This window comes from Herpailurus yagouaroundi, unplaced genomic scaffold (genome assembly GCF_014898765.1).
Source record: "Herpailurus yagouaroundi ecotype Mexico unplaced genomic scaffold, PumYag 208, whole genome shotgun sequence".
Classification (NCBI taxonomy): Eukaryota; Metazoa; Chordata; class Mammalia; order Carnivora; family Felidae; genus Herpailurus; species Herpailurus yagouaroundi.
The window spans coordinates 2,907,454-2,933,273 of record NW_024412439.1 but is presented as its reverse complement, the minus strand read 5'-3'; the positions used below and the strand labels follow the sequence as shown (position 1 = coordinate 2,933,273).

At 45.2% G+C, this 25,820-nt stretch overlaps 1 protein-coding gene and 1 non-coding gene across 7 annotated transcripts in view; one reads left to right on the top strand and one right to left on the bottom strand.

The window, feature by feature from the left end:
* SPECC1 (sperm antigen with calponin homology and coiled-coil domains 1) overlaps positions 1 to 25,820 on the bottom strand; it is a 285,514-nt gene that overhangs the window by 31,085 nt on the left and 228,609 nt on the right. Inside the window, exon 13 of one of the 6 annotated variants that reach the window (XM_040453088.1) lies at positions 3,191 to 4,365. The exons of the other annotated variants lie outside the window; for them this stretch is intronic. Within the exon in view, the coding sequence (XP_040309022.1) occupies positions 4,255 to 4,365 (111 nt within the window). The 3' untranslated portion in view covers positions 3,191 to 4,254. Of the gene's footprint in view, positions 1 to 3,190; positions 4,366 to 25,820 lie in introns of those variants that run through there. 6 annotated transcript variants of the gene reach the window in all.
* Positions 399 to 505, top strand: LOC121016106 (U6 spliceosomal RNA). Its single transcript, XR_005784112.1, has one exon. It is a non-coding gene; the product is annotated as a U6 spliceosomal RNA (small nuclear RNA).

The window sequence follows — 25,820 nt, the reverse complement described above, 5'->3', positions numbered from 1 at the left end:
GGGTGACTCAGTCAGTTAAGCGTCCGACTCTCGGTTTTGGCTCAGGTCATAATCCCGGGGTTGTGGGATCAAGCCCCATGTTGGGCTCCGTGCTGAGCGTGGAGCCTGCTTGAGATTCTCTCTCTTCCTCTTTCTCTGCCCTCCCCTGCTCACATTCACTCATTCTCTCTCTCTCCAAAAATAAATAAATCAATAAATGATTTGACCAAGTAATTGCACATGTAGGTATCTATTCTAGAGAAAACAGTCATGCCATCTACCCAAAGACACACCTACAAAAAATGTTTACTCCAGCATTATTGTTCAGAATGGGGAACTGGAAATATCCCAGTTGTCTATCAATTAAGCTAAGCAAACTTTTTTTGCTTTTGAAACATTGTTATGAAAACCCATCTACAGTGCTCGCTTCAGCGGCCCAGATACTAAAACTGGAACAAGACAGACAATGTTAGTGTGGCCCCTGCCCCAGGATGACATATAGATTCATGAAGTGTTCCGTATTTACAAACACCCTCCCCCCAAACCAATCTATAACTCAGTTTTCTAATCTGCAGGCATTCCTGTGAAGCTCATGGGAAAACGTCGATGTTCTGATGGCTTTTTTTTTTAAATGTTGATTACTGAATGAGAGAGAAAGAGGCAGAGAGAGAGGGAGAGAACAAGTGGGGGAGGGACAGAGAGGGAGGGAGACAAAATCTGAAGCAGGCTCCAGGCTCTGAACTGTCCGTGCAGGGCCCGAACTCACGAATGTTGAGATCGTGCCCTGAGTGGAAGTTGAATGCTTAACCAACTGAGCCACCCAGAAGCCCCGATGTTCTGGGTTTTGATGGGTCTGCTATATGCGATTTGTTCTAGATACTCGATGCTTCTCACTAGTTATCAGTGTCAAATGTCAATCTACAGGACTGGTCCTACGCTTTCCTCCACGGTCACTGGCACTGAGGTAATCTGGGAGGACAGGGAGTAACAAATGGAGAGAGTCAAAATCCAAAAAAGATTTCAATAGGCCAAATTAAGTGGGATGACATCTAACTTAATTCCTCATCTTCTTTTTGTGTTTTCCTATTTTTCTACAGTGACCGTGTATTACTTTTGCAGTTAAGAAAAATAATACGTTATTAAAAATATTAATGACATCACTTATAGACAAAATAGGCCAATGCCAATTCCAAGGTAGTGAGTGAATAATAAGACTGCTAATAACTGTATGTTTCTATGCTGAACGGATCCGGAAGAAATCGTCTTTCCCCCAAAATGTTGGCTGTGTAGATGAAGGAAGGAAGATGCAATTAAGAACTTGCTAGAGGGGTGCCTGGATGACTCAGTCGGTTAAGCATCTGACTTCTGCTCAGGTCATAATCACATAGTTTGTGAGTCCAAGCCCTATGTCGGGCTCTGAGAGGACAGCTCGGAGCCTGGAGCCTGCTTCGGATGCTGTGTCTCCCTCTCTCTCTTTCTGCCCCTCGCCTGCTCGTGCTCTGTCTCTCTCTCTCAAAAATAAATAAACATTAGGGGCGCCTGGTTGGCTCAGTCAGTTGAGTGTCTGACTTAGGCTCAGGTCATGATCTCACGGTCCACGTGTTAGAGCCCCGCGTTGGGCTCTGTGCTGACAGCTCGGAGCCTGCTTCGGATTCTGTGTCTCCCTCTCTCTCTCTGCCCTTCCCCTGTGCATGCTCTGTCTCTCTCTGTCTCAAAAATAAACAAAACATTTAAAATAAATAAATAAATAAACATTTTAAAAAAAGAACTTGCTAGAAAGGCAGTGTAGAGACCTTAAGTTTCTTTCTTTATGTGATAGATGAAAAGCAGCTACAGATTCCCTGAAATCTTCCAACTGAGAGGTGAGGTCTAATTCTTCTCCTCTTGAATCTTAATAATTTGCTTGAATGCAGAGGAAGTGCAAGGTGGGATCTGCAAGGCTAGGACACAAGAAGCCTTGAAGTTTTTCTGAGGACTCTCAGAATACTCTCTCCAGGAGTCCTGAGGCTCCTGTAGTGGGTAGAAGCCCAGGCTAAGGGCAGAGGCCCTAGACATGGTGCAGCAGGGAGGCGTCAGGCCTAAACTGCAGACACAGGAACAAGATGAACACTGCTGTATTTTAATCCACCAAATTTGGGGGGTAGTTACATAGCTGTAGATAACTCAGAACATCTGACGTTCGTTACTTCTTTAAAAATTTTTTTTTTCAACGTTTATTTATTTTTGGGACAGAGAGAGACAGAGCATGAACGGGGGAGGGGCAGAGAGAGAGGGAGACACAGAATCGGAAACAGGCTCCAGGCTCTGAGCCATCCGCCCAGAGCCCGACGCGGGGCTCGAACTCCCGGACCGCGAGATCACGAGATCCCGCGAGATCGCGAGATCGTGACCTGGCTGAAGTCGGACGCTTAACCGACTGCGCCACCCAGGCGCCCCTCGTTACTTCTTTTAAAACTGTTGCAAAATGGCAGAATGGAAACCAACCTTCTGCTCCTCAAGCAAATAACTTTGGGGGTTCCTTGGAACTCCTTTGCTCTTTTGATCCTGTTCATATTATTGCTTTAATCACTTACTCTCTTTTAGATGGCTAATCATCTCCCAAATCAAGGGTGAAAGCTTTTGCTTGCCTTTAAGATTTAAAAAATGTGACCCCACTCCAGGTAGTCAACTAGATATCTTTTATACTTTTTTTTAAAGTTCATTTATTTTTGACAGACACAGAGAGAGAGAGAGAGAGAGAGAGAGAGCGAGAGAGAGAGCTAGGGAGGGCAGAGAGAGAGGGAGACACAGAATCTGAAGCAGGCTCCAGGCTCTGAGCTGTCAGCACAGAGCCCGACACGGGGCTCGAACTCACAGATCGTGAGATCGTGACCTGGGCCAAAGTCGGATGCTTAACCGACTGAGCCACCCAGGCGCCCCTCTTTTATACTCTTAAACATGGGTCTGTTCCACATTCAGGTCTGTTTCCACTGTTTGTGTTATCTGTTCTGGAATACCTATGATGGCTGAAAGTGGGTTATGAAGCAGGGACCACTTCTAATCAGGTTGGGCAACCATGCCTTCATCATTACTTTCTCAAAACTTTCTTGGCTGTTCTTACTCGTTTATTCTTTTGGGTGAGTTTTTAATTTATTTTACATTCAAGAATAAAGAAATGCTGTGGGATTTTACTTGGAACTGAATTACATTTAGAGGAACAGTTTACTTTTTTAAATGATTCTTCCCCCTCTTTATTCCTGTGGAAGGAACTGAGGGTTTGAGACTTGGAAAAGAACAGATCAAAACCGCAAATCTAGGAAGGACTGCACTTTGCTTTACGGGGTGAGGATCAAATGAGTAAGTTACAAGGGACAACGTCAGCAGAAACATCCTCTGCCGAGTCCTCAGAGAACGATGCGTAGGTAGATACCACACAACCTCTCTCTGGAGGCAGAATCAAAAGGATGTTGAGCTCAGAAGAGTGGCTGGAGCTACATCTTTCTTACTTCCTGCTTTGCTTCCTCCTTCTTCATTTAAGCAAACACCCCATGACGTTTCCTTCTTGAGGTTCTCTGCCCTGGGCCTGGCGACACTGGGTTGAGTTTCACGGCAGGCGTCCTGCCAGCCATCTCGTTGGGTCCATGCCCATGCCAACACTCCATTCTTGGTCCACCCAGCGGCTCAAGCAGCAGGGCTGGCGTCCCATGGCCAACGCGGTCAAAGGAAGATGAAATACACTGGCTCAGCATGGGAACTTGGGTTCTTGCACAACTTCTGTGAGCAGATCTTCTCTCGACCCCTCAGCTTGGCTCCCAAACGATTCTCTGCCATGTTCTATTCCCCAGGCCCAGACCAGGTTCCAGATCTTCGGAGAAACACCTTTCTAGAGTTTTCTTCCCCTCCTTTCCTCTCTTGCCTTTCGGTTGAGTCGGTTACCTCATCTTAATTAACTTCACGTGTCCTTTTAGCTTACTCTTTCTGAAAAAGATGGTAATTGCGGCGCTGCTGGTTCCGTTCATCCTAGAAGGGCCCAATGACCCACTTTTCAGGCTCAGTATTCTGTTAGCACTCTAAAGCCCCTCCTTCTCCTACCTGAGAGCTTATCTAGCTTATTTCGCCAAGGAAATGGTGGAAGACCTTCTTATGAACCACCCGCATTCATGGGTCAACTCTTAAGGTGCTCTAAAGTGTGTAAGTACAGCCAGCAAATGTTCATCGAGCCCCGCTGCGTGTAAGCGCCGAGAGACAGACAAACATAATGAGGCGTGGTCCCTGGTCCCGAATGGTTCACCACAATCAGTGGAGCAGGCAGGGCGAGGCAAGTGGTGAGTCTGGGCTGCGGAGGAGGCCTGATGTGGTCTGGGCTGCAGAGAGTGAACAGGTCATACGCAGGACTCCCACGGAGTTCTGAGAACACAGGAGACACAGGTCTGTTTTGTTTTCTGTTTTTTTTTGAGCTGATACTCAGACTGAATGAGCCCTGGCAAACCAAAACGTGCATGACTCAAAAGAACAAATCCAAACTCGGACCGGCTCCTAGGCCTGGCTCTCTCTCTGTCACAAAAGCAGCTATGTGACTGTGACTTTAGACAAATGACTTTTCTGGCTTCTAGTTTCCTCATCTTTCCAGCGAACTGGTTAGATCCTAACGGTGGTTGTGAAATGATCATCAGCTGTGGGACCTGCTGTTCTAGCTAAAGCTTTCTGTGGAAGGTTTTTATAAAGGTAGAGAGTGAACGCTATAAGACTAAATGATTTCTTACCAGCTCCTTTTGTGTCCTTCTGTGAATATCCTATCTTGCACTGTCCAATACAATAGCCACTAGTCACATGTGGCTAAATTGGTTAAAATTGAATAAAGTTTTTTAAAAAATGTTTATTTGTGAGAGAGAGAGAAAGGAGAGAGAGAGAGAGAGGGAGAGAGAGCGAGCACGCCGGAGAGCCAGAGAGAGGCAGACAGAGGATCCACTGTCTCTGCACTGAGAGCAGAGAGCCCGACGCGGGGCTCAAACTCACAAACTGCCAGATCATGACCTGAGCCGAGCTTAACTGACTGAGCCTCCCAGGCGCCCCAAAATGGAATAAAACTTAAAATTCGGTGTCTCAGTCACATTAGCCACCTTTCAATTGCTCAAGATCCACAAGTGGCTGGCCAGTGACTACTGTATTGGACGGTGCAGGTCTAGAACCTTCTCACCGTCACAGAAAGTTCTATCGGACAGCACTGGGCTGCACTTACACAAACGTGTATATGTATCTCCCCCTTTTTATGCAAAGGGTAGCATGTGATGCACATCGTTCTGTACCCACTTACTAAAGCCTGTAGACAGAGGCCCTTTCATGACACGTGTAGAAACAGTTACAGTGCAGAGACGGAGAGATCGGATTCTGAAGCCCGGAGCCCCGTCACTGAGGAGCTGTGGGACCGTGCGCAATTACTTAAGCTCTCTGTGTTTTAGTTTCTGTATCCTTAAAGTGGATGTGGAAAAGGAATACCTTACAGGATTCTAGTCAAGGTTAAATACACAAACAACACGGAAAGCACTTATAAGAATGTCTGCTTCATGGTAACTATTTAGTAAAGAGCTCGCTTTTCATCACTATTAACTATCTGTTATGGGTCTGTCATACGGATGGATACGACAGTCTGTTGTAAGTTGTTTCTGGTCTTTTGTTATTATTCTGCACAGACGTGGAATAAATTATGACGGATTCTGCCCAATCGCTCTGAGAGAGATCCTTCCACTTTATGCTTCCTGCACCTCACAACGTGTGAGTGACTACGTCCCTACACATTCATCAGAGTCCACAAAGTTTCGGAGAACAACATGATTTTGTCCACACTCTGATGCCCTAGCACTCCAAATAGAGTATTTTTAGTAAGGAAGAACTTTTTTAAAAAAAAAAAAAAAAAAGGGGAAACAGCACTTCTGTATTTTTGGATGTGCTTACTAAGAAAATACTACGTAATAACTAAACGATTTGTTCTAAGGAATTCTGTTCCACGATCAAGTTTAATTTATACTAGCAATCTTCACCCCTTATTCCCAGAAAGACTGAATTCAGCCTCTAACATCATAAGCTTCTGTGGCTAGACTATTTCTTTTTCCCAGCTGAACATTTCATAAATAAGAGAACGGAAAAAATACTCAGTGCAGATTCGCTTGGGACTGTTATTATCTAAATAGACTTCCATGCCGTCCTGGGGGATCGAGAGTTGGAACAGCGGCAAACAGCAAGGCCTCGTCTCTCTTAATGATGGCAAGATAATGGCTTTTGGTGTTGGATGGTGCTGGGCTATAATACCAGCTGCTGGCGTATTTGATCTGCAGAGGCCCTGGGGCAGGACAAACGATCCACAGGGAGGAGAAGGGACAAAGGCACTTTAAATCAACCTCAATCCACAGCAGGAGGAAGCTTTTTTTTTTTTTTTTTAATGTTTATTCATTTTTGAGAGAGAAAGAGAGAGAGAGAAACAGACAGGGCTGAGTGGAGGAGAGGCAGAGAGCTGGGGAGACATAGAATCCGAAGCAGGCTCCAGGCTCCTAGCTGTCAGCACAGAGCCCAACAAGGGGCTCAAACCCACAAACCACAAGATCATGACCTGAGCCCAAGTCGGACGGATGCTCAACTCACCAAGCCACCCAGGCGCTCCTAGAGGAAACGTTCTTACAGCATTTTATTTTGAAAATCACGCTTTTACTTTTACTTTCTGAAGCCGGCAGGACATCCAACATTTCTATTCGAATTAAAAAAAATGTGCAAGCTGGCAATGTTTGACTGCAGATGCTTCCTTCAAAGGATCCTATACAACCAGGAGGCTCAGCTAACTCATGTCCAGAGCGCTTCACTGGAGGGTAATGCTGTCTCTGAAAGCCCACCTGTATCTCACATGAATTCAGCAGGTTGGAGCTGGCAGGATGTGGGTCTCTCAGCCTGCAGGGTGGCCGAGCTGAGCCCTACGCTTGGGTTTTTGGGCTTCCGGGTGCACCTTGCAGCCAGGCCTCTGAGCAGTGGCCACTCCCCTCACGGGCATGTGCGTCTCTGCTCTCCCTCCCGACCCACACCCACCCAGCCTCCGCTCCAACTGTCCCCCAACCCCCTACCCTCCATCTCTAGTCCTTCAACACAGACCTTTTTGACTTACAGAGCTCGGCAGCCCAAACCCCTGGTGACCAAAACACTCTCTCCTTTTTCCTCAGTGACACAGAGGATTTAAACTCCCGGTTTCTGGTACGGGGGATGGGGTGGACGACATTCCAGATGTCTGAGAAAAGGGAGGGAAAACAAAGCAGCTAAACATTCATGTTGATTCAGGCTGATCCTGGGGCACCTGGGTGTCTCAGTCAGTTAAACATCCGACCCTTGGTGTCGGCTCAGGTCATGATCTCATGGTTCGTGAGTTCGAGCCCTGCATTGGGCTCTGGGCTGACAATGCGGAGCCTGCTTGGGATATTCTCTCTCTCTCTCTCTCTCTCTCTCTCTCATTCTCTCTGCCCCTGCTCTCTCTCTCACAAACACACTGTAAAAATAAAAATAAAAATACACATATAAAAAAAAAAGGCCAATCCTCCCACACACATGGGTCTCATTCAGTCAGCTGCAGGGCCATTAAAGGGTGGCAAGGGTCTCCCAGAGCTGTGATTCTGGGAGACTGATGTACCCCTGCTGTGAGTTCACCCACGCGGAAGATGGATGGATGCAAACGCAGGATGAATGACCTATGTTACAACACGGATGAACCTCGAGGGCATTATGTAAGGTGAAATGTTAATTTCAGACCCAGAAGAACAGAGGCTGGATGACTGCGCGCCTGTGAGGTACCGCTCGTGGGCGAACGCACGGAGACAGAAAGTAGAACAGAGCTTACCTGGGGCTGGGGGACGGGGAATTCGTATTTAATTGTGCAGGGATTCAGCTGGGGAAGACGAACAAGTTCTGCGGATGGACGGTGACAATGGCTGCACGACAATGTCCAACGCGCTGCGGCCACTTAAAAATGGTTAAAACGGCAAATTTCCTGTGATGCATATTTTACCACAAAAAGAGGTCAAGGATGACAGGAATGACAAAAGAACAGAGGGGACAGATCGCTCACTGCCCATCTTCCCACAAACACCAATAAAAGCAGCTAAGTGGATTCCACTGGACAACAGTGAATCTTCCCCCTGTAATTAAGAGTACTTTCAGAACTATCCTGTTCCACTTAGCGAATTGCTAGGTAACGAGCCCAGTGTGAGTGAAAAGTTCCCAGGTATTCCTTCAAATCCCTGTTTGGTGGTTCTGCTTGGCTGTGCTGTCATCATTTTGTCCCAGGGAACCCCAGTGCTGTGGGAAAGGGGGCTCTGCCCATCTTGCAGAAGGCGCACGGCCCGAACTGGTGCTTATGTGACAGGAAATCTGACACTGTCAGGTGGGCTCTCTCCTCACCTCGGCTTTCTAAAAAAAAATTTTTTTTAATGTTTGTTTATTTTTGACAGAGAGAGACAGACAGAGCATGGGTAGGGGGAGGGGCAGAGAGGGAGACACAGAATCTGAAGCAGGCTCCAGGCTCCGAGCTGTCAGCACAGAGCCCAACGTGGTGCTCGAACTCATGAACTGTGAGATCTTGACTTGAGCCAAAGTCAGACGCTCACCCAACTGAGCCACCCAAGCACCCCTTAGCTTTAATTTTCACATGATTACCAGAATAAGCTACTCAGATTCTCAGGCCTTTTTCCACCTTTTCAACCCACACACCTTAGGACATACGTAGCTAGGTGACCGGAAATCGGGAGAAAGAAATCCAGTAGGAAAAGTATACTGAAAACGTAAGGTAACAAGAATAAGAATAAATACATACTAGTAAGCCACAAGAAAAGGAGAATGGGCTAAATGTCTCTATTAGAGGAATTTTCAAATTACGTATAAAGCTACACTAAGAAATACACTTAAAGCACGTGGATAAGAAAGATCGACAACAAAGGAATTACAAGACGCCAGGCAAATAAAAGCTGAGCAGAAACGGGAAGAGTGTATGATTACCATAAACTGAAAACCTTTAGCTCAGAAGGTTTAACTGAAATAAAAGATAAACAGATTAAGAAGATACAACAGTAAAAAAAAAAAAAAAAAAAAAAAAAAAAAAGGAAAAAAGAGTGATGAACCCTTAGTCTGGTATCCAAGTATCTAATGTAAGAGCTCTTAGAAGTCAAAGATTTTGACAAAAACTATATTGGAGTAAGAGCACAGCTCATTTAGAATTCAACAAATCAGTGCTGGACAGTGAAGGATACTCTCCAGTGCCCACAGCTCCAGCCCATTTACAAGGTCCCCCTCAGAACAAGTAGGGAGACTCTACATTTATTTGTGCGACGAAAAGGTCCTCGTGGAGGGCTTTTACCAAAGGGAAAGAGCATTCAGTCCCAAGGAAAAACCTAGGCCTCCACTTTTGGGGAACATGAGACTTGCAACTTCTTTTTAAAAATTTTCTTTTAATGTTTATTTGGTTTTTGAGAAAGAGTGCAAGTAGGGGAGAAGCAGAGAGAGAGAGGGAGACACACAATCCCACCAGGTCCAGGCTCTCAGATGATGCGGAGCTCAAACCCACGAGCCGAGAGATGATGACCTGAGCTGAAGTCGGACGCTCAACCGGCTGGGCCACCCAGGCGCCCCTAGACTTGCAACTTCGAAATGAGAGGTTTCCCCAACTGGGACCCGACAAAATTTCAGAACACCCTGGGTTCTCATTTGTCAGAAGGAATGTCAGAGTCTTGTGTGGATCTGTCCTGTACTCCAGAGTATATTCCAGTTCCTTCTGGCTGAAAATTGTCACCAACCCTACTGGAGAAGGCAGAAAAATACCCACTGCATTTTTTGGCCATGTACAGGGTTTTAGTGCTCACTGACATCTTAACAAAAAACCAGATCTGATTAGCATAAAACTTCATTTATAGTTAAGCCAGGCAACAACAAGCCAAAAGTCCCTTTATCAGTAACAGAGTATAAAAAATATGAATGACCATAATTAAGCAGCAATTTCCCCCAGGAGTAATATACCATGTTACACACCACATTCCACAACTAAGTTGGAATTTTGGCCCCAGGAATATAGGAATGTTTCTGCCACTAGGAAATCTGTTACATAATATAATACATTTATGTTAATTATATAAGTGGATTAAAAGAGAAAACACCTTATGTATTGCTCAACAAATGCCAAAAAGGAATTTGATACAATTCTTACCTATCTCTGGGGCACGTGGGTGGCTCAGTCGGTTAGGCATCCAACTTCAGCTCAGGTCATGATCTCACGATCCATGAGTTCAAGTCCCCATCGGCCCCCATCGGGCTCTGTGCTGACAGCTCAGAGCCTGGAGCCTGCTTCTGATTCTCCCATTCTCTCTGCCCCTCCCCCACTCAGGCTCTGTGTCCCTCACTCTTAAAAATGAATAAATGTTAAAAAAACTAAGTAAAAAAAAAACCAACAAACTCAGTAAACTCACAACAGAACTTAAGCTTCCTTTAGCTGAGAGAGTATTTATTAGGTAACAATGCAAAAATATATTTAAAGGTGCAATACTACTGTGAATGGAAAATAAGACAAGAATATCCAACATCTTAATTTTAAAAAAAATTTAAAAAAGGGGGGGGTGCCTTGGTGGCTTAGTCGGTTAAGCATCCAACTTCGGCTCAGGTCATCATCTTACCTTTCATGAGTTGGAGCCCTGAGTCGGGCTCTGTGCTGACAGTTCAGAGCCTGAAGCCTGCTTCAGATTCTGTGTCTCCCTCTTTCTCTGCCCTTCCCCTGCTCCCACACTCTCTCTCTCAACGATAAATAAACATTAAAAAAATTTAAAAAAATAAAAGAATTTGCAACAATGTGGATGGAACTGGAGGGTATTATGCTAAGCCAAAGAAGTCAGAGAAAGACAGATACCATATAATTTCACTCATATGTGGAATTTGAGAAATTCAACAGATGAACATAAGGGGAGAGAAGGAAAAATAAGATAAAAACAGAGAGGGAGGCAAACTATAAGACACACTTAAATACAGAGAACAAACTGAGGGCTGCTGGAGGGGATGTGGGTGGGGGAGGGGTTAAATGAGGACATTAAGGAGGGCGCTTTTTGGGATGAGCACGGGGTGTCATACGTAAGACATGAATCACAGGGATCTATTCCTGAAGGCAAGACTACACGGTATGTTAACTAACTTGAATTTATTAAAAAAAAATTTTTTTTTTTCAACGTTTATTTATTTTTGGGACAGAGAGAGAGACAGAGCATGAACGGGGGAGGGGCAGAGAGAGAGGGAGACACAGAATCGGAAACAGGCTCCAGGCTCTGAGCCATCAGCCCAGAGCCTGACGCGGGGCTCGAACTCACGGACCGCGAGATCGTGACCTGGCTGAAGTCGGACGCTTAACCGACTGCGCCACCCAGGCGCCCCTAACTAACTTGAATTTAAATAAAAAAAAAAATAAAAATAAAAAAGATGCTAAGCCAAATGGCCATCCACTTAGAAAAAAAGTTACAGTGCTATCTAGTAAATCAAACACAAGCTTCAAAAGAAAAAAGATTTAAATGTCTAAAAACGATCTGGATGGCACAAAAACAGACACATAGACCAATGGAATAGAATAGAAACCCCAGAACTAGACCCACAAACGTATGGCCAACTCATCTTTGACAAAGCAGGAAAGAACATCCAATGGAAAAAAGACAGTCACTTTAACAAATGGTGCTGGGAGAACTGGACAGCAACATGCAGAAGGTTGAAACTAGACCACTTTCTCACACCATTCACAAAAATAAACTCAAAATGGATCAAGGACCTGAATGTGAGACAGGAAACCATCAAAACCTTAGAGGAGAAAGCAGGAAAAGACCTCTCTGACCTCAGCCGTAGCAATCTCTTACTCGACACATCCCCAAAGGCAAGGGGATTAAAAGCAAAAGTGAATTACTGGGACCTTATGAAGATAAAAGTCTTCTGCACAGCAAAGGAAACAACCAACAAAACTAAAAGGCAACCAACGGAATGGGAAAAGATATTTGCAAATGACATATCGGACAAAGGGCTAGTATCCAAAATCTATAAAGAGCTCACCAAACTCCACACCCGAAAAGCAAATAACCCAGTGAAGAAATGGGCAGAAAACATGAATAGACACTTCTCTAAAGAAGACATCCGGATGGCCAACAGGCACATGAAAAGATGTTCAGCGTCGCTCCTTATCAGGGAAATACAAATCAAAACCACACTCAGGTATCACCTCACGCCAGTCAGAGTGGCCAAAATGAACAAATCAGGAGACTACAGATGCTGGAGAGGATGTGGAGAAACGGGAACCCTCTTGCACTGTTGGTGGGAATGCAAATTGGTGCAGCCGCTCTGGAAAGCAGTGTGGAGGTTCCTCAGAAAATTAAAAATAGACCTACCCTATGACCCAGCAATAGCACTGCTAGGAATTTATCCAAGGGACACAGGAGTACTGATGCATAGGGGCACTTGTACCCCAATGTTCATAGCAGCACTCTCAACAATAGCCAAATTATGGAAAGAGCCTAAATGTCCATCAACTGATGAATGGATAAAGAAATTGTGGTTTATATACATAATGGAATACTACGTGGCAATGAGAAAAAATGAAATATGGCCTTTTGTAGCAACGTGGATGGAACTGGAGAGTGTGATGCTAAGTGAAATAAGCCATACAGAGAAAGACAGATACCATATGTTTTCACTCTTATGTGGATCCTGAGAAACTAAACAGGAACCCATGGGGGAGGGGAAGAAAAAAAAAAAAAAGAGGTTAGAGTGGGAGAGAGCCAAAGCATTAAGAGACTGTTGAGAACTGAGAGCAAACTGAGGGTTGATGGGGGGTGGGAGGGAGGAGAGGGTGGGTGATGGGTATTGAGGAGGGCACCTTTTGGGATGAGCACTGGGTGTTGTATGGAAACCAATTTGACAATAAATTTCATATATAAATAAAAAAAAAAACAGTTAAAGGTTTTAAAAGTTGAAATGATGCAAAAAAAAATATGATGCACAAATGAAACATTTGAGAGATTTTAGAACATTATATTAAGAAGTCCCTCGGGGCGCCTGGGTGGCTCAGTCGGTTAAGCGTCTGACTTCAGCCAGGTCACGATCTCGCGGTCCGGGAGTTCGAGCCCCGCGTCGGGCTCTGGGCTGATGGCTCGGAGCCTGGAGCCTGTTTCCGATGCTGTGTCTCCCTCTCTCTCTGCCCCTCCCCCGTTCATGCTCTGTCTCTCTCTGTCCCAAAAATAAAATAAATAAACGTTGAAAAAAAAATTTTTTTAAAAAAAGAAGTCCCTCAGTAACCTATGAAACAAAGAGATGGAAGAAAGGTGAAAGGAGATACGACAACTAGGAGACCAGGCTAGGAGGAATACCAGGAGAAGAAAGCAGAAAAGGAAGAAAACTACCACAAAAAATAATTCAGGAAAATAAGAACACGAATTATCTTCTTGAAAGGGTGCAAGGAGTACTCAGCATGGTGGAAAAAAAGAAAGACCCACATCGAGGCCTATCACCCTGAAATGTTTGAAAGCTGAGGACAACCAGAAGTTCTACAAGCTTCTGGAGTTCATGGATCACTGTGTTCATAGATCCTGTTTCTGATTTCCTGTGGTTCTTGACCGTGGTCCCCCGTGAGCATTCTAAGCACATTTAAGACTGTTCGTTTCAAGTCTTCATCCGGGAGGTCCAGTGTCTGGGCCTCCTCAGGGACAGTTCCCACTTTTTTTTTTCCCTTATGAGTGGGCCAAAACTTTGTTTCTCGGCATACCTGTAACTTCTTTGTTGAAAACTGGCATTTTGGGTATTCTAATGTGACTCTAGAAGCCAGTCTCTCTTCCCTCCACAGGGTTTACTGTTAGTCTGCACTGGTGTTTGTTTGGTGACTCTTCTGAACTAATTTTGTAAAGTCTGGGTTCTTTGTCAAGGGTGGCCACCGAAGTCTCTGCTTTGCTAGTTTAGTGACTGGCTAACGATGCGACAGATTTCTTTCCCGGCCTGGGAGAAAACCTCTGGCAGCCTTTGCAGCCTGGCTCGGTGACGGACACTCTTTCAGAGGCTCACAACTCTGCCTTTGCCTTCCCTTCCTGTTTGCGCGGAGCCTGGGGTCGGAGCTTTGGGACTCGTCGGGTCTTTTCTGGGTCCTTCTAGATTCTGGGGAATGCATGAGTGCTTTTCACTGCCCTCTTCCCCCCCACGTACCTCCCTTCCCCTACTCTCTTCTCAGGCTTTTCCGTCTGTCTTCACTGGTCCCAACCGCTCCCGGTTACTCAGGAGGCAGCAGCTAATCCCTGATCTTTTAAGTGCTCTTGGAAAATGCTGCCTGGGAAGCCACGTCTGCCCAGGGGAAGCTCCTGTGCAGGCAAAACAAAGGCAAACCCTGGAACTGATCCTTTAGGGAACCATCAGACAGGGCCAAACACACCACTGGCAGTTCCCGGAAGACGGGAAGATGCTGGCCACCATCTGCAAGGCTACTGCGGAGCTGCGAGGCAGAGGGTGGTAACAGGAAGTTAAAAGGGCACAGAGCTCTCTTACAGAGTCTCTGTAGTTTTTTTTTCCCCCCTTTCATTAGGCGATCCTTTGGCTGTTACAAGTTTTTGACTACAACCCAGGGTTATGAAAAGGCTGGTTCTGACGGGGGTTTTTTTTTGCCACCTGATTTATTGCATTTGTAGAGGGAGGGAGTCTTGGATTGCCTTACCTCCCCGTTTTCACTGATGTCCTCGTGGTACTATTTCTAAGGATGGGTGACAGGACAGACATTATGGACTACTTTGATCGACAATCTTCTAAACCCTGTGTAGGAGCCAGAAAGCTGAAAAGTGCCTTTCTCTCTCTTTCTTTTTCTTTCTTCCTTTCTTTCTTTTAATGTTTTATTTATTTTTCAGACAGAGAGACAGAGCATGAGTGGGGAGGGGCAGAAAGAGAGGGAGACACAGAATCCGAAGCAGGCTCCAGGCTCCGAGCTATCAGCACAGAGCCAGATGCGGGGCTCGAACTCACGAACTGTGAGATCATGACCTGAGCTGAAGCTGGACGCTTAACCAACTGAGCCACCCAGGTGCCCCTGAAAAGTGTATTTCCAAGACACTCCTGCAGCCAGTGTTCCGGATGTGATTTAGGTTCTGACAATCCCAGGCGCTTGCACGAAATGGACCTGTAAGTGAGTCACATGGGGAAGGAGGCGAGGTCGGGGCACCCAGTTCACTTTTCCAGACTATAGGAGAGGTGGCTTGATTCTGGAGTGAATAAGTCAGGGAACAGATTCCTGATTCTACACCTTCCTGATGATGAATGCAGTCTCCTTGGCAGGCCAGATCTGACGTGGAGACTTCGGGAGTTATCCCTAGAATTCCAGCCTAGTGTACGTTTCTTTAAAACTCCTAAGACTTCTGTGAGCTGTCTACCCTTACCGAATACATTTTTCTGTTTAAAATAGCTGGAGTGGGGCACCTGGGTGGCTCAGTCGGTTAAGCATCTGACTTCGGCCCAGGTCATGATCTCACAGTTGGGGAGTTCGAAGCCCCGCTTTCGGGCTCTGTACTGACAGCTCAGAGCCTGGAGCCTGCTTCGGATTCTGTGTCTCCTTCTCTCTCTGCTCCTTCCCTGCTCATACTGTCTCTCTCTCAAAAATAAATAAACATTAAAAAGTCGAAAAACAAATAAAGCACCTGGAATGGATTCAGATGGAAATTCAGATCGAATGTGGCAAGGAACTTTAAGGTCTAGCAACAGGACACTAGATAAAGTATTGCTTATGCATATAAAGAAAATCCATGCAGGTGCTACAAATAATAAAATAGCTGTATATGTGCTAACAGAAGGATGACCACAACACATAAACTGGAAGCACTCATCACGTACCCATGTATGATTCTATTTTTTATAAAGTTTCAATACATGTATTTGTATATTCAAGGCAGTGGTTCTCAACCAGAGACGATCTTTCCCCTCCCTCCCCTGGTGGGGGACATTTGTCAATATCTGGTGACATTTTTGATTGTCTCAGCCGGGAGAGTACAATGGCATCTAGTGGGTAGAGACCGAGGATACAGCTAAAATCCTACAATGCACAGGACAGCCCCCACAACAAAGAATTATCTGGCCTAAAATATCAAAAGTTTGATATTTTGAGAATATCAAGGCTGAGAAACCTCAATTTAAAGAAAAATATCAACCTGTTATTAAAAATGATACTTTTAAGAGAGCAGAGTTGACCAACAGGGTAGGAATTATGTCACTATTTATACACAATATAACACTGAATTCTCTCCCCAAGAATTAGCATTAATTTTTTTTAATTGAAAAGATACATGTAAGGAATAAACCAAATAACACCATTTATTTCTAATAATAAAAGGAATAAATGCTTAGTGCAAATATTCAGAAAATACCCAAGTAAAAGAGATCAGTTATGATTCTTTTGTACATCCTTTGTATGATCAGGTATAATCCTTTTGATCCTTAAGCAACAAAGTCCAACCGGAACTAATTTAAGGAAAGCGGAAATCTGTTCTAAGGATTTTAAGGTTTCACAGAAACTAAGGATATCTGAAAGGATGCCACTGAGCCTTGACAGGCACCTGGAATCAGGAGCCTGGAAGGTGCCACATCTCTGTTCTACTACCTGGCATTCTCCCCATGCATTTATTAAATTCTCCGTCTCTACAGAGGCTTCCTCCACTTCTTTCCTGGTCAGTGTGGCTGTGGGCGGGGTCTCCAAGACCACCTCCAGGTCAGGTTCAGTGACTGGCAGGGGGACTCAGAGCAATCAGGATGTAGCCACATTCCCAGGCCATTCACAGATTTACTACGATGCATGGGTTTATTGCCACGGAAGGATACAAAGCGAAATCGGCAAAGGTAAAAGCCACGTGAGGCGAAGTCTAGAGGAAACGAGGTGCAAACTTTCAAGAGTCCTCTTCTGGTGGAGTCACAGGACGTGCTTAACTCCCCCAGCAATGACTTGTGGACAACACATAGGAGGTGCTGTCCACCAAGGAGGCTCACTGGAGACTCAGGGTTTTCACTGGGGGCTGGCCACATGAGCGCCCTCTGCCTAGCACACAACAACAACTCCAGACTCCCCGCAGGAAGGCAGGTGCTGGGCAGAAACCACAGTGGTTTTTGAGCCTCTCTTATCAGTTCTGGGAACGGTGAGAAGTCTCCCAAAATCCAAGTTACCAGACGCAAATTAAGGCGTAAGCAGCCTTTGCAGGCACAGCCATGGCAGGCCTGTTACGTTGGCTCTTCTCTGCACAGAGGTAAAAACATGGCAGCCGACAACATGGAGTTCGTAGAGTAATCTTCCTCTTAGTTCTATTCCAAACTCCTGGGGAAAGGCTGACTGGCCTAGGTCAGGTTGGGTGCCCTCCCTTGGACCAGTCAGCAGTGATCACGGCTGCTTCTCTGTTATCCCTGTCAATGAAGGTGGAACAAGTCCCTCCCCATCTGCTGTGCAAACAATCTCACGGTATCTGTACAACACCCTTTACGGTTTTGTTCAGAAAACAGTTTTTATTACTTAAGATTTCCTATATCTGGGCACGCACACACAAATGAGAGTAGAAAGGGGAGCTTCTAGCCATGCTGGCTCATGAGATAAAACCCTGGGAAATATGGATTGCTGGGAGTTGAATGTATGTCCACCACAACCTGGGAAATAAAGCCTTTCATCTTCGTTATTCACACAGATTCTACTGTTGCCTCAGGTTGTAAGACAATGCCTGATGCCCTTTAAAACGTCCTCACAAATCACCATGTCTCATAAACAGCTGCATAAGCAGAGACACTGCGTGAAAAAAGGCCGTCAAAAGAGTAGAGGCCAATAATGACATTCGTCTTCCATGGAGAATCTATCTTTATAATGAAGTCAGGAAAAGAACCACTTTGATGACAATAAATAAATCAAAGCATTGTAACGTTCTTTGAATTGCGCATGTAGCCCTCAAGAGACCTATCTCAAAAAAGAAAACAACAAACAGAGCTCCAAATGGCCTGATTATTTCACAGGCTGCTTGCTATTGGATAAGCATATGTTAGCGCTTGTCTGTGGGAACTCAGAGACAGAAAAACAGAAGTTGCCGGCAATGTGGGTGTTCTCTCCAGATGCAAAATGAGATTTGTTTTAGACAACACAGAGATTGCTTTTTTCTCCAACAGAGAAGAACATATAGCTCCTAGCTCATGGGTTAAAAACAGGTTCAAAGATATCTGTGCCTTCACGATCCCACAGCTGTATCCCTCACTAGCTGAACTCTCGTGATACAAATTTGGAAACTGCACAGATTCAGATTAAGTTCTCAAGTAAGTCTGTCGTTATCTAACACTTGCTTCTTGCCATCTGAAATGCAAGAACCAAACACGCGTTCAATAACAGAAGATACTTGTATACCTCTGTCGCTAAGGAAGGGGTTAGCCAACTTCTGTAAAGGGCCAGATAGTAAATAATCTTGATTAGTATGTCATACAGCCAAAAGGGCTCTACTGTAACTACTCAACTCTGCAGTTTAGCACAAAAGCGGTTATGGGCAATATGTAAATGAATGGCTGTGACTGTGTTCCAATAAAGCTTTACTTATAAAAACATGTGGTGGTGGGGCGCCTGGGTGGCTCAGTCGGTTTAACGTGAGTTCAAGCCCCGAGTCAGGCTCTGTGCTGATGGCTCAGAGCCTGGAGCCTGTTTCAGATTCTGTGTCTCCCTCTCTCTCTGCCCCTCCCCCGTTCATGCTCTGTCTCTCTCTGTCTCAAAAATAAATAAACGTTAAAAAAAAAAAAAACACATGGTGGGCTAGATTTGGCCTCTCGGTCGTTGTTGACATCACACCAATCTGAGTTTGAAGCTTAAATCTGGTATTACAGGATCAGACCTACATTATTACTACCCCAAATGGCAAAAGCTCTGATGATACAAAATGTTCACTTTACTTTTTTAAAATTAATTTATTTGTTTGGTGGGGGGGCAGAGAGAGAAGAGAGAGAGAGAAGCCTAAGCATGGTTCATGGGTTTGAGCCCACGTCAGGCTCTGTGCTGACAGTGCAGACAGAGCCTGCTTGGGATTTTCTCTCTCTCTCTCTCTCTCTCGCTCTCTCTCTCTCTCTGTCCCTTCCCCTCTCTCTCTCTCTCTCTCAAAATAAAATACACTTAAAAAAAAAAAAAAGATGTGCAGTGTTTTGTTTTTTTCATTGACTTGCTAACTGTCACATGGTTTTGAAATGACACGGGAGAGATGTGAATGGAACCAATCCTACCCTACAGGCCCCTCTCAGCTCAGCTCATTTTTTTATGCTGTAATTCCTCAGGTGTTCTTCCACTTAAAAATGTTTCTCAGAAAGGATCTGGTTTAATTATATATAAATAATAAATATAATATAATAAGTATAATAAAACCATATGGCCTTTTCCCTCAGACTTTCACCCCCAAATTATATACGTTTGATACAAAGAATATATTAGGTTTATGAATCATAACAATAAAGTGAATATCTGAGTCCCACCTCCCATATAAAAACTAGAGTATGAATACCTTGCATCCCTGTGTTTTACTGTATTGTTTTATTTTAATTTTTAATATATAAGGTAGTACTTGGGTATGTTTTTTTAAATATATTTTTTCAATGTTTATTTATTTTTGAAGGAGAGAGAGACAGAGCATGAGTAGGGGAGGGGCAGAGAGAGGAGACACAGAATTGGAAGTAGGTTCCAGGCTCTGAGCTGTCAGCACAGAGCCCCACGCGGGGCTCAAACTCATGAGCCATGAGATCATGACCTGAGCCGAAGTCGGACGCTTAACCAACTGAATCACCCAGGCACCCACAGTAGTTTTTTGTTTGTTTGTTTGTTTGAATGTTTATCTTTGAGAGAGATGGAGAGACAGCATGAACAGGGGAGGGGCAGAGAGAGAGGGAGACACAGAATCCGAAGTAGGCTCCAGGTTCTGAGCTGTCAGCACAGAGCCCAACATGGGGCTCGAACTCATGAACTGCGAGCTCACGACTTGAGCCAAAGTCGGATGCTCAACCGACCAAGCCACCCAGGCGCCCGCCACGGGTAGGTTTTTTAAAGTTATATTTGATCAGATCTAAAATTTAAATTCCAGTTTCCTATGTACGCTTACCTATTCCTTACCAATCATCTCCCTGATGCCCCACTTAAGCTTTTCTTACTGCCACTTAAAAAATAAACAATAGCTTTATTGAGATATAATTCGCATACCATAAAGTTACCTTTTTGAAAATGTCCAATTCAGTAGCTTTTAGTATATTCACGAGGTTGTGTAAGAACCACTACTATCTAATTCTGGAACATTTTCATCAGTCCCAAAAGGAAGCCTGTGCCTAGTCACTCCCGATTCCCGTCCCCGCAACCCTGGCAACCACTAATCTGCTTTCTGACTCTATGAATTTGCCTACTCTGGACATTTCATATACACAGAATCATATAATATGAGGGTTTTTTTTTTTTTTGCATCTGGCTTCTTTCTTTAAAAAGATACAATCTTAAAAATAAATTTTTGTTAAAAATTTACATGCTCATTATAGAAAACGAAACACTACGGGAAAGCATGAATAAATTTTAGTATTTAGCCAGAGATACTCACTGTTAACATTTATATAACATTTGTATAAATTTCTTTTGATAGAATTGGAATTATACCAGACAGACTTTTAGAATCTGATTTTAGAATCTGATTTTTTACTTAATGTAGCATGCATATTTTTTCCAGTGCCTTTAAATATATTGCCCAAAGCATGATTTCAAAGGATTTATAATATTCCATTGTACACACATACTATAATCTATTTAATTGATTCATCTCGTCAGAAATTTGTATCACCTCCAGTTGTTTCAAAATGATTTTTTTTTTAAGTTTATTTATATATTATAAGAGAGAGAGAGCACAAGCAGGGGAGGAACAGAGAGAGAGGGAGAGAGAAAGAATCCCAAGCAGGCTCTGCACTGTCAGCACGGAGGCCACGGTGGGGCTTGAACTCATGAACTGTGAGATCATGACCTGAGCCGAAATCAAAAGTCGAGCACTTAACCGACTGAGCCACCAGGCGCCCCGGGGAAAAAACAGTCTTGTTGACAACTTAATTTTCTTATTCAATTATGTTACTTAAATGGTCTAAGTAAGATAAGGAAGAGGTGGTCCAAGGATATTTATACACCAGTGACTACAGACGCATTGTGAAGAAAAACACTAGTCGGGAAAGGGCAAAGGTCTTATTTGAGTTTAAACCCATGGAGTTTCTGTTACTGTCAGAAAAGTTATTTTCTTCAGTTTCCTGAGGAGTGAGGAGCTCCCGGGGTTATTCAACTATTCATCGAAAGTTTCTGGTTAATCTCTGCGGAATCAAGCCTTTAACTATGAAGCATACTCTGGCAACAAAGCTTATGAAAGAGTTTACGGGAAATAGCATTTACTTACCAACCTATAGAATATGTTACCAGAAAATGGATGTTCACTGAAGCAGTAAATGAATTCAAGAGACTTGAGATAAATAACCCACTGTTCTCTCTCTCTCTCTCTCTCTCTCTCTCCCTCTTTACCTATTTGTGGGGTAGATTCATCTGGTTTGTCAGAAAGCTCTGGAATCATTAGGTCTATTCTTGTAGGGTTTGAAACAGCAGGGCCCCTAGCAAGTCCAAATCTAACTGTGAAAGCTTGTTGTCCATGGTGTCTGTGGGCCAGCTGGGACTTCCCAGCACTAAGGCGGTTGGAGCGCTGAGGCCCCACCAATACCCAGAGAACACCTTGAGGGGGGACGCCCTGGAGTCTACCAGCTGGGTGCTGGAGTGTCCTTTGTCATTTCTCTCTCTGTCCTGAAGCCCTAAGACCTCAGCTCGGCTAAGGATGGTCACTACCATCCCTTCACCGAGGGACCTGGCCTGTGACGCACTCTTGATACGTGTGTGGAATTCAGCTATAAATCTCTGCAAAGTCCTCGTCCCTCCCAAGAAGCGTGACTAGGCACAGCCACCCCCGTCTCTGCAAGTGGCGCCCTGGCTGTGTTCGCAGGGCCCTGCCATGCCCTGGCCAGTGTGGCCAACACTGGTGATTCAGCCAAGGTCACAGGGCAAATTTAAAAGGACGCGTTCTGCCAACACCCTAGGTCAGCTCAGTCGGCTCAGTCGGCCGGTTCTGTCCCAGGGCCTCCAAGGAGGAGCCCAGCTGCCACTGTGATGTCCAAAGCAGCGAACCCAGCTGGGTTCACCAGGACTTCTGACCCACAACGTGGTGAGCTAATAGCTATATCTGCAGTAATTCACAGAAACAGAAAACTGAGAGCAGAGTGGCTGGAGTCAGGAGGTAACAGAGAATTCCAGAGTTTCTTCCTTAGGGTCAGATTACTTACTGTCCCTAAATGGTAAACCAGTGACATCTTTTCTTCTTCAAGCCATTGGCGTTATGTTCTTGTTGTTCACATCCACCATGTTCCTGTGTTTTTTTTTTTTTTTTTTTAATGTCTACTTATTTATTTTGAGAGAGAGAGAGACAGTGCACACATGCAAAGTGTGAGCGGGAGAGGGCCGGGGGCGCGCAGGGGGGGGGGAAGAAAGAGAATCCCAAGCAGTCCCTGCACTAGTAATTAGCACAGAGCCCAATGTGGGGCTTGATCCCACAAACCACAAGAACATGACGTGAGCTGAAATCAAGAGTGAATGGTTACCAGACCGAGTCACCCAGGCGCCCCCGTGTTTCTAATTTTTTTTTTACAACGCACAGGCTTTTGGCAAGTTGAGATCCAGAACCGTAAAGGGTTTTTTCATAGGCAGAGATGTGACTTTTCGATCCAAGGCTCTCAAGGCAGCCTGTGCCTCAGAACCACCCGAGGCCCGGGCCCCTGCTCGTGAGACTGTCATTCCGGAGATCTAGGGTCAGGCCCCGGCACAGATATTTCATAAAAGCTCCTCCGTGATTTAATGTGCAGTCAGCAGTGAAACCAGGACGGGCAGCAAAATTCTAAGACACCCTTATGATCTCTACTCCCCAGAGTTTCTCCTGTGATCACGTTATGTCATGGAGCAAAAGGATTTGACAGATGTAATTAAGCTTGCTATCGAACTGGCCCTAAAACAGGGAGATTCTCTGAGTGGGCCTAACCTCATCACCTGAGGTTTTACTGAAACATTTTTTTGAATGTTTCATTTATTTTCGAGAGTGAGAGTACGAGCGGAGGAGGGACAGAGAGAGAGGGGAACAGAAGATCTGAAGCGGGCTCTGCACTGGCAGCAGCAAGCCCGACGCGGGGCTCGGACTCACGAACTGTGAGATCATGACCTGAGCCAATGTCGGATGCTCAGCCAACTAAGCCCCCCGGGCGCCCCACCTGAGGTTTATTTACAGTAGAATTTTCCCCGCTGGAGACAGAAGTCAGAGATACAAAGTGGGAACAGGAGTGGGACGGGATGGCCACTGGGGCCCGAGGATGGAGGCGGCAACGTGGAAAGAATCTGGGCGCCCTCCACTTGCTGGTGTGACCCTGGGCTGATAGCCAGCAAGGAAATGGGGCCCTCAATCTTACAAACACAGGGTACCGTCACCAACCTGAAAGACACGAGGGGTGGATTCTTCTCCAGAGCCTCCAAGGAGAACATCGCTCAACTGACACCTAGATTTCAAGTGACGTGGGACTGGACTTCTGACTTATATGAACTATGAGCTCCTAGGCAGGTGTTTTAAGTCCCTGAGTCTGTGGTAATTTGTCACACAGCAAAAGAAAACGACACCGGAGACTTTCAAAGCAATAAAAATAATTGGCCGTTTCCAGCCAAACTATTTTCAAATTATATTTCCCGTAGGAGTGAACTTGAATATCATTTTACATATTTCTTGCTACTGTAACAGTACTCTAATGTTTTAATTTGACACTCGGAATCTGAGGCCTTTAAAACCTTAAAACAGCCTGTTAAAACATGCTACAAGTTATGGATTCTAGCTTTTTTTCTTTTAATGCTTATTTATTTTTGAGAGAGAGAAAAAGAGAGAGAGACAGAACACAAGCAGGGGAGGGGCCGAGAGAGAGGGAGATAAAGAATCCAAAGCAGGCTGCAGGCTCCAGGCTCCGAGCTGTCAGCACAGAGCCGGACGCGGGGCTTGAACCCAGGAACTGTGAGATCATGACCTGAGCTGAAGTCAGAAACTTAACTAACTGAGCCACCCAGGCGCCCCTAGCTTTTGAGAGGTAGGGAAGCTATGGGTAATCCCTACCTGTGCCTTCAGCCACATAAATCACCAGTGTTGGCCACACTGGCCGGGTATGGCAGGGCTCTGGGAACACACCCACGGTGCCACCTTCAGAGGTATGGGGTGGCTGTGCCTAGTCACTCTTCTTGGGAGGATCGAGGACTTTGCAGATTTATGGCTGAACTCCATACATTTTTCAGAGTGGCCAGGTCCTTCAACTAATGGATGGCAGTGACCATCCTTAGCCGAGCTGAGGTCTGAGGGCTTCAGGACAGGGAGAGAAATGACAAAGGACACTCCAGCACAAACTGGTTGATTTCACAACTGCAAGGTGGCCCCCATGGTGTTTTCTGGGTATCGGTAGGACCTCAGCGCTCCAACGCTTTAGTGCTAGAAAGTCCCGGTCTCCATACTGCCATCAGTCAGGGACCTCTCTCAGCTCCGGATGTGCCCCCTTCCACTTCAGACCCACTGATGGTGCGCTGAGTCCTTGTGATGCTTCAGAAGAAACTCCTGGATTTTAAAGGGTTCATGTGTTAGGTCTACCAGATAGCCCCCCTTTTGCCCTATGTACACAGGAGATTATTTAAGGGTGAGGATCCCTGGGGGTCATTCTTAGAATTCTGCCTATCACACCCACCATCTTGTGTTCTGGCCCCTTCGGAATCCCTTCTGGTAATTACATGAGGGATGAAAATTTCCCTGTCATAACCCAAATGCGAGAATTGAAAGAAGATTTTAAAAAAGAGACGTAGGGTTCTATGTGTCAGGTCTATCCATGGCTGGGGTTGGAGAGCGATTTGCAGGGGCTTCCTGGAAGCCTGACTTCAAACAAACAATTCCAAGGAAATCTGGGTTGAGTAGATCATCTAGAAAGGTCTCCTCTTTGCTGAGAGCCACTTAAAGCTCGGGGTGGGCCTCACTTTGGACAGAGTGCATGCTTGTGTTTTTCCACTTGACCTCAGTCCTGGGGCTACTCAAGACATCCGAAAGCTGAACCTGGGGGCTCGGCCACAGGTCTGAGCTGCTGTTCTAACTTTTCACTGCTGTCACGCCATGTTACTTAAGTTCCAATGGACACAGTCGTTATAGCGATGATGTCCTCATTCTGACCTTCCAAGCCTACTACCTGGGATGAGATAAACCCTGATGAAAACACGCAAGTCCTTGCCTTCCTCAGGCGAGGTGAGCCACTGCTCAAATGTCACCTCCCCGACCTTCATATGTCACTGGTGTCCACACACCCAGTGATCCCGATTCCCCTGCCCCGAATTTTCTCCACAGTACATAACACCTTCCAATATAGCAGGTACTGTACTTTTTTTTAAGTTTTTTTTTTTTTTTTAACATTTATTCAGTTTTGAGAGAGAGGGAGAGAGAGAGAGAGAAAGAGAAGCAGAGCACAAGTGGGGGAGAGGCAGAGAAGAGAGGGAGACACAGAATCTGATGCAGGCTACAGGCTCTGAGCTGTGAGCACAGACCCTGATGCGGGGCTTGAACTCACTGACTGTGAGATCATGACCTGAGCTGAAGTCAGACGCCCAACCGACTGGAGCCACCCAGGTGCCCCTCAGGTATTATACTTCTTAAATTTTAATTGTCACTCCTCATGTGGGTGGAAGCTCCATGAGGGCAGAGATT